This window comes from Aulonocara stuartgranti, assembly GCF_965226115.1.
Source record: "Aulonocara stuartgranti genome assembly, chromosome: 13".
Taxonomy (NCBI): Eukaryota; Metazoa; Chordata; class Actinopteri; order Cichliformes; family Cichlidae; genus Aulonocara; species Aulonocara stuartgranti.
Window position 1 is genome coordinate 17128168 of NC_138949.1, and position 8896 is coordinate 17137063.

The 8896-nt window shown below is 41.6% G+C and overlaps 1 protein-coding gene across 1 annotated transcript; it reads left to right on the forward strand.

The window, feature by feature from the left end:
* The first annotated feature begins 2120 nt into the window (after nt 1-2120).
* gdf10a (growth differentiation factor 10a) lies at nt 2121-6559 on the forward strand. The gene is made up of 3 exons (XM_082556827.1): nt 2121-2680; nt 4215-5368; nt 5510-6559. Exons 1-3 carry the CDS (start codon nt 2437-2439, stop codon nt 5699-5701), a joined length of 1590 nt encoding a protein of 529 aa, XP_082412953.1. The 5' UTR covers nt 2121-2436; the 3' UTR covers nt 5702-6559.
* The last annotated feature ends 2337 nt before the right edge of the window (nt 6560-8896 follow it).

Below are 8896 nucleotides of genomic sequence, written 5' to 3' on the forward strand. Positions count from 1 at the left end.
CCAATTTCCGGGGGCGAGGTCACTGAGGCAGTTAAACAACTCCTTGGTGGCAGAGCCCCTGGTGTTGATGAGGTCCGCCCCGAGTTCCTGAAGGCTCTGGAGTTTGGAATCCCTCTGATAAAATACAATTAAATGATCAATAATAGGAGATGCAGGGATGTCTTCACTCTGCCATGACAGTGCAGTGATGCATGCTGTGTGTTGGTTTCTGCAGTTTTACTTGTGTTTTTAACGCTACTTCTGGTTTTAAGGTCACTTCACTGCATATCACTGCAGCACACTTATCCTGATAAAGGCTGTTATGCATGTAAGTTGGTTATATTTATTAAAATCAAAATGTGTGAATTCTGATCTCAGTGTGAGTCTGACTACTCGCATATGTGGGGTTGAACAGTTAGTTTTAGATTATGGCGGTTTCTCTGTGGGGGTTTTCTCACATAGCAAGGCTGTTGTCCTCATAGTCATGATGGAGAGAGCAGCATTAATGTAATGCCCAACATTAATCTCACACTGCCCTACATATTCAGCGTTAGAGTTCACAGCCATTTCATGTTGTCTTCCTCACACGTAAACTTAGATTGGGCTGGGGTTTTTTTCTCCACGGGATCATTTATTTTGAACCTAACGCCCTTTTTCCACATATCACTTTCCGTCTCTCTCTGTGTTATTTTCAAGATGTTAACGTGTTTCAGTAGGAATAACTGTATTTTGTCTCAAGCCACTCATTTTGTCTTAAATGCAAAAGATCTCTTTGTTTATAACCATGTGGTGGTTTAAATTATAGCAACAAGACACTCCCATTTTGTCATAATGAAAGAAGTGTTTAATGGCTTGTTAATAACAGGGAAAGACAGTTTGCAGTTAGGCAACTTTTTTCTAATGATATAACTTCCAAAGAAGCAATAGCATATTGTTCAGTTTGTTTGCGTAGCCATGAGTTTTGATTTATAGAGTGGTCATTCATAAAACGTCTCTTTTAAATCCTCACTGGATTTCTCACAGTTCTTATTTTTTAAAGATGACATTTTAAAATGAGTTTTCTTGCAATCAGATAAATGACCACAGCCATTTATCATGTTTTGTTTTTTAACTCAACATGGTATGAAGAGAGACAAAGCATTCATGTATCTGTGTGCTATGACAAAAGTCTAAAGCACGCCACATCCAACAGAATGCTCCTCTGCTATCACACTAATATGTATGAACACACACACACACATTTCAAGAAAATCATGAGAAGGGTCCAACTTTAGGACCTATTGCTTCTATGTAACATATTGAAAAAGAGTATCCTGTGGGGCCCTTGGGGGCCAGAAAGGTACTAAGTAGCTCTCTCTACGTGTTATCGTGCACGCTTTTGTGTGTGTGTGTGTTTGTGTGTGTTTTTGCGTGTGTGGAGAATAACCCGAGAGGCCCAGCTAGTTACAGCCTCTCTGCTGGAGACCACCACTTCCACAAAACAAGCATTGTTGGTACAGAACTCCAGACAGTGGAGACACACACTGGAAATAGCTTGTATGCACACATGCACACACACAAAATAAAAAAAATACATACACAGCAGAGAGAGGACTTTGCTGAGTTTAGATCCACCAACCCCAGCAGAGGCCATGTTCTGTTTGCCATGAATAAAATCACAGTAAGTCCTTCAAAAGAGTTTCATCTCACAGTCTTTCACTACCAACTCTCTCTCTCTCTCTCTCTCTCTCTCGCACACGGAGAAAAACAGCACACAGCATAAAATGTGGATCACTGTCCTAACAATAGCCCTTGGGTGGTTGGTCAGACTATTATTGTAGGTATTTCTATGCTAATTATGTGTGACTGAGAGCGTGTCAAAAGCAGTTACTGGAAATAATGTGGTGAGCTGGAAATTGTGAGGTGGAATTACTTTGCCCACAAATAGAAAAAACACAGTTTGTTGAGTTTGCTAAACAACTGAGTTCAAGTTTACTCCTGAAACTTGATCTGTGTTTGTGTTTCACTAATGCAAAAGAGCATAAGGACATCATCAACAACAACACCATCAGAGTCTGTGTGTGCGTGCGCGCGTGTGGGGGAGGAGGAGGGGGGGGGGGGTGAACATCATGACCTCCACTTCTGGCTCCGCGCTCTGCCGAGTACTCGTTGGCTCACATGAGTATACGTCAGCGCCTCTCACCGCTCCGGTATAACCCCCTCAAGCCTCTGGCGCTCACAGAGACTCAAGTGTAAAAGTAGCAGCTCTAACTGTTGCCACGGACTAAAACATTCAGCATCCAGGTCCTGCACAGCTGACAGAGAAGAGAGAGACGCGCTGGTGAAAGTGAGAGGAGAGGTGCAGCATTTGCGCACTGCTTTTCTAGTCTGGATTGCTTTGGCGCGACTTTGGATAGTTTTGCCTCTTGGACTTTTTGGGGTTTTTTTTTTAAATTTTGCCTTCATTTCAACACTGAAATGGCAGCTCTCGGCACGAGTTCCTCGCACCTGTTCCTGGTGATGTTTAACTGTTTCCTGGGCGCAGCATCGTTTAGGACAGTAACCGAAGATGGCAATTTCCTCCAGCCCTCGTCGAATCAGTTCTCGGATGACCTGGGGGAGGAAGTGGTCTCTCAGCACATGTACAGGTTGTACGAGAAATACAACAAGGAAAACCGCCTGAAAGAGGGAAACACCGTTAGGAGTTTCAGAGCTAGCCAAGGTGTGTGAAAATAACAGCGTTCAATCTATAGCCTTAATCAGAAGAGCTCCAAAAGCTTTCATTTATATTTAATAATGGAATCAAAAATTTAAAAAAATAAAATAAAGGTGTGGGTTATTCTTGGAACTCTAATCCAACACAAACATATAAATGTGTTGGGAGAAGTGTCTGATCCTCACCATTAGAAGTGCAAACACTCTGGGGTTGCGTGTCTCGTCCAGATGCTTTAAATAGGTGCGATTGTTTTGGAACAGTCTGAGAATGTATTTAAATGATTTTGGGACACTGCGGGCACGCTGTGTTTGTGGTAGCAGCTGTGCCCCTTGTGCGCACAGTCTGATCAATTACCCCAGACAGACGCGCAAGAATGCACGTGATTCCCTGCGTGCAGTGTCCGGTAAAATATATCACAGTGAAACCTAAGGGACAGTCGGCCTCTGCGGTTAATACAGGACAAGAGTAACGTCCTGGAGTCGTGAGAATTAAAGCACAGTCGTCCCTCTCTGTCTGCTGTTTTTATAAACACAATTCACAGGCACGTACATCCTACATAGCTCTCAGATAACATATCATAACACTAGTGTATTTTTACTGCAAAAGCTTGGTGTAACCCAAGCAGAGATGTAGGAGGTTTTTTTTTTTTTTTTTTTTGCAACAATGTAATATCTGTTAAAACAGTTGATTATGTCTTGGTGTCTGGGTAGACACTGCAGGCTGTATTAAACTTAAGGGGAAGCTTTAAGAGAAACTGAGGTAAGCATTTCCATATGCAGGCGATTCCAGGGTAATGTATATCTTTTGAGTCAGTCTATACTTCCGCTGAACTCTTACACAATGAACAATAACTCTGCTGTTGAAGTAAATGTTCATCATGAATATGTAGCTCTCTGTTCCCCGCCGCCCCCTCCACCCCTCCACCTTTGCCAGCCAGATCCGCGGAGTCTGGTTCCTCTTAAGGGCACCTTCTGAAATCCTACCAAGCAATGAAGTTGTGCACCAGACACTGAGCTCAGTCATGTAACACAACAGTTTAAAGAGAGGTGTTTAATTGTCCCACATTTCTTTTAGATTTTACCACAGATACGGGCTTTCGCTGTAATATGTTAACCATTTTCCAAATGCCTTTCCTTTTCATGTGGGAATTCATTAATGTTCGTTTCCATCGGAGTCAATCAAACTTTATCTAGATTATCACTTAAAGCTCAAATGCCTGAGTTCAAATAAGGTTCAGTTCCTGTTGCCATTGCCTGTGCTGGCAGATGTTTCTATTTTCTAATCACAGTATATGTACTGTCCCAAAAGTCAAACATCCAGAAAGTCAGACTAATTTAGGCTAAATTATCCACTCCAAAAAACAGCACTCAAAAGCTTAAGAGTGATTTAAAAAAAAAAAAAAACTGCAAAACTGTTTCTGAGTAAATCTGCAAAAAGCATTTCTGGATTTTAAGACGGTGAAATGGAATAAAACAAAAGTTTGCAGAGTGCTTTTCACCTGCCTGCCTCACACTGACTGGCTGATTGATTATTTTTGCAGGTTCTGCTGACCACAGGATGATGTACCGACTAAACCTTACAACCCTCCAGGACTCAGAGGTCATCCTCTCTGCCACATTCCACTTCCTGCTGAACAGACACTCGTATCAAAAACCCTGGTTCTGTAAACGCTTCAAGAGCTCAACCTGCCGCTCCTCAGCCGTGCACCCTTCTCTGTCTATCAGCTTGCTCCTTTATTCCTTCTCCTCTGGGTCAGAGGTCAGATCTGGGTCAATGGGGTCATTTCTAGGCAATGTAACCTTCCACCCCCACAGGAGAGGGGTGTGGCAGATGAAAGATGTGACCCAGGTCATTAAGGAGGCGCGGGACAGGGGTCATCTGTTGGTGTCAATTGAACTGGAGTTAAGGCAACAGTTCAGGACGAAACCAGAGGAGATCCTCTCTGCTGGCAGTATGCCCTACCTGTTACTGTATGCAAATGACCAAGCCTTAGACGAGCCCAATAGTGTGGCTGCAAGCCTACAGAGATATGACCCGTTTAACGAGGGAGGAGAGCCCTCATATTCCTCTCAGCTCCTGCACAGACCTAACTCCTCACCAGAGGTGAAAGGACGCGTGAGAAGGGAAGCAAATCTGCTCTCTGACCCCATCCAGAACAATGAGCTGCCCGAGGTTGACTACAGACCTGATTCATACAGGAAAGATGACCTTTGGAAGAGCACATGGTACCTGACACTCAAACACAAGACTAAACCAGGAAGGAAGGAAAAGAAGAGGAAGAGCGAGGAGGAAAAAGATGTGGAGCAAGTTAGAAAAGCGCATGAATCTCAGGTTTTGAAAGATGGAGAAAGAACATCACAGGGCATCAAAACCAATGATTCAACTGTGGAAAATCTCAAAGATAGCCACAAACTGACTGTCAGTGATGGGCAAATGCATGAGAGGAGAAATGAGGGAAAAGATGGAAAGAAGCACAAGGGAAGCACAAATACACTGTCACCTGTTCTGAGGTTTGATGAACAAACAATGCGCAAAGCCAGGAGGCGGCAGTGGAGTAACACCCAGCACAAAGGCTGTTCGAGGAGGAACCTCAGAGTGGATTTCACAGATATTGGCTGGAATGAGTGGGTCATAGCACCCAAAGCCTTTGATGCTTACTATTGTGCTGGCACATGTGGCTTTCCCATGCCCAAGGTAGGAGCACAATCATCCAAGCCGTGTTATGTAGGTTCTTTTGGTTCACGTGAGCTACACTGATAACCTTAATGTGCACTTTCTAATCTCTCGTATTTATTTTCTCATTTGCATGTTTCTCCTTCACTCAAACTTTTCCAGGTGGTGAAGCCAACTAACCATGCCACCATTCAGAGCATAGTCCGGGCAGTTGGAATTATCCCTGGGATTCCTGAGCCCTGCTGCGTACCAGAAAATATGAGTCCCCTGGCTGTGCTCTACCAGGATGAATCCAGAAACCCAGTGCTCAAGGTTTATCCTAACATGACTGTCCAGTCCTGCTCCTGCAGATAAAAAAGAGCTGGAAACAGATTGAAGAGAAACAGAAAAACTGGACTAACATGGACACAACCATACCTCTGTTAAGCGGTTTCCTGATATTGAAAAACAGAGTCACTTTGGCTGTCATTATTCCTAGAGGAACATAGGCTATAGTGAAATTACTTCCATCTCTTCTGTCCCGGGGCAGCAGAGTTGAAGAGACACATTGTCTGGCATCTGCGCCCGCAAGAGGAACAGAGTCACACATGTAAAGTTGATGCTCCACATGTGTAACAGAAAAGAAATACATAAAAAGCCCAGTAGTTTTCATTCTGTTTGAAATAATATTGATGTTTCATGGACAGAAATATTTAAGGGATTTTTTTTGTTGTTTTTAATGGCAGAATGTACTTATTTTTCAAACAGCTCACAGTGAGTTTGTGTTCACGTTTTCTTTGGATGCAAAGACTTTAAGTAAGAGACTGTTACTGTGTCATCAGGCAGCTTATGCGAAAACATACAAACAGTGGAGATGATGAAAAATGTATGCATTTTTACATACTCTGTATAGCTGTTCCTACTTTTAAACTAATCACGCCACATTGTACATATATGTGACGTTGCAAGATATTGTACTTTATTGCTCTTTATATCTTAAAAAGGAAGTATCCAATGAACTGTGGAGAGCATCTGGAATTCATTTGCACCCACCCGCCCCCTCATAACACTTCAAGAATGTTATAATGAAACCAGAAATATTTTTCTATTTTAAATGTGAAACTTGGTTTAAAAAAAAAGATAATTTCTCATGGTTAGATTATATGTATGATTAGATGAGATTGTACATGTGTATTGTTTAAATTATGAAAAGGTAGCATTCTATAAGTTAGAATAAAGACATAATTTAATCCAAATGCTCTTGCTGGAACATTATTGTTTCACACAGTTTGTTATTCTTGGACATTATCGTGCGTAATGCTTGATTCGTCAGGGTGAACTTTTCTGTCAAAACAATCCTAAAAGGGCACCGCTGTTTCAAAATAGCCGAGCACAAAAGCAGGAAGGTTCCACTCAAAGATAGCCGACATTCCCCGAGAGCCCCCTTGAACCCATTATTACACCTCACCAAAGGCTCATGCGTCTGTTGTTCTTCAAATAATGTGACTGATGCGGCCGCCGCGGGTTAATGGTTGATGGAGGAAGCAGGCAAGCGCATATTAGGACGTCAGACACTTGAAATTCAAAACCCGCTGCACTTCCTCTCTTCTATCCATGTTCAGAAGCAGAGTGCTTCCAAGTAAATGGTTTTCTTTTCTTCAGATTTATTTTTGTTCTTTTTAAACAGATGGCCACAGATAGATGATCTCAACCACTTCAGTTCAACTGCTTGTCGCTTTTATTCGCCGGAGGAGGAAGCTGACCCATGTGGTGCCAAAACAGTGTGTCAAACTGACACTGAAATGACAGAGGGAACCATTTAATTATTAACTCATTACTCTGTGGCTACATTGCCTTGAGTCTCAAAAGTTGGCAGTTTCCACATCTGCTCTCAACCACAAGTGGCTTTGAAGTTTTCTGCGACTGGACAGCAATTTTGTCTCAGAGGCAGAGAAATTTTGGGGAAAGGGGACGCGAGTCCGAACCCTTGTGCTGCATGTAACTGGAGCTATAATAAGTGTGCCATCCCTCCTTCCAGCATGGCTTTTTCCATTGTAAGCTTTTCCCTTTTCCATCCAAGAGTATTCACCCATTTTGGGAAGGTTCTATTGTCTTAAAGCAATGAATCAGAACAAGTTCATGTGGCTTTTTTGACAGTGATCAGCAGGAGAAGATCCTTTAATGTTAAAGTAAAACAAGATATTCCCAAATAAGACAGGCTCATTAAAATCTGTACCAACAGATACAATAGACAGCGATGCGTCTTTTATAAAAGATTGTGAATATTTTTACTCACATGCATTTTATGTTTGTGTCTGCTCTTTTTAGAGCACCCTGTAGAAGCAGCTGAACATTTCCTTTTAGCCAATAAAAAAGGTGGAGGTCTGTGGTACGATGAAACTTGAAAATACAAAGTGTAGCTCTGTTTTACTGAAATTTGAAAAGACGAGATGACAAGAAACACAAAAAGATGATCTTTAAATCCACGTTTGAAGACGTCGGCGTGTGACACAGGAGGGGAGGGAGAGATGCCTGACGTACAAAAGCGTGATTCAGTTTTCTCCACACAAGTGGAAATGTTCAGTAACTGCAAAACCATGTTACGATTTACAGCGCCTAACCACCTTTTAAATTAGGATGATGACTGTAATTAGGGCTTATATAAATCATGCTTACATTAATAGAAGTTGTAGCTTTAAAATAGGCTGGCTTTAATGTAATGAACAAATTCAATTTTTTTTTTTTTGTTCCTCCCCACCAAATTTCTTAACTGATCCCATTTACAGTCTGGACCTACAGTCTGCTATTAGAAAGTGAACCCCATGTCAACCGCAATCATGGTCACAGGAGAGTACTTACAATGGTCAATTCCAACCAAGAAAACCACAGTAGTCTAGGCTCACGTTCAGAGCGCAAAATGCCTAAAAGCCTAAATGAAACGAGGCGAGCAGGGGACCAAGAACAATATTTGTTTTTCCATATGATGACTGTTCAATTAAAGGAGACCAATACAGCCATTATTAGACAACAGAGGATTTTCTGTGTCTGGGCTGAAATAGCTCTTTCCTCACGTGGTTACTGAGTTCAGAGAAGCAATAGTGCTGTTTATTAGAACATGGCTTCAATAGAGTGACTCTTAATTGCCCATTTAATCATATAGACTAAGTTTCTTTTTATTGTGAAATCTTATTTTCCTTTAGAAACTCTAAAACCTCCATTTTTTACCAGATTGAAATACGTTTTGGGACCTTTTATCAAGCATTATTTTAGTAGGGAAACAAGTATTTGGGCTCCTTAAATGTAAGTGCTGGTTTAAAACTCAATACATATTCAAAGGAATAAAATTGTCAGAGGATATTGAGCAGTTTTCATGTCATCTACATGTTTAAGTCTCTGTTATAAAAGGTGGATGATGTTCTTCTGATTGTAAAAAAAAAAATGAAGGAAATCTTTTTCCCGGGAAGTTAAACTGACTTAATCAAATAAGACAGAAAACAATGTATGGGGAACTACATCCCTGCTTTTGTTATAGACTGACAGGACAAGGTCTACACTTGACTTTTCCATGAA

Coding starts and splice junctions, on each gene's coding strand:
- gdf10a (XM_082556827.1), top strand. CDS start 2,437: ATGGCAGCTCTCGGCACGAGTTCCTCGCACCTGTTCCTGGTGATGTTT. Junction 2,681..4,214: donor GAGTTTCAGAGCTAGCCAAG/GTGTGTGAAAAT, acceptor TTATTTTTGCAG/GTTCTGCTGACCACAGGATG. Junction 5,369..5,509: donor GTGGCTTTCCCATGCCCAAG/GTAGGAGCACAA, acceptor AAACTTTTCCAG/GTGGTGAAGCCAACTAACCA.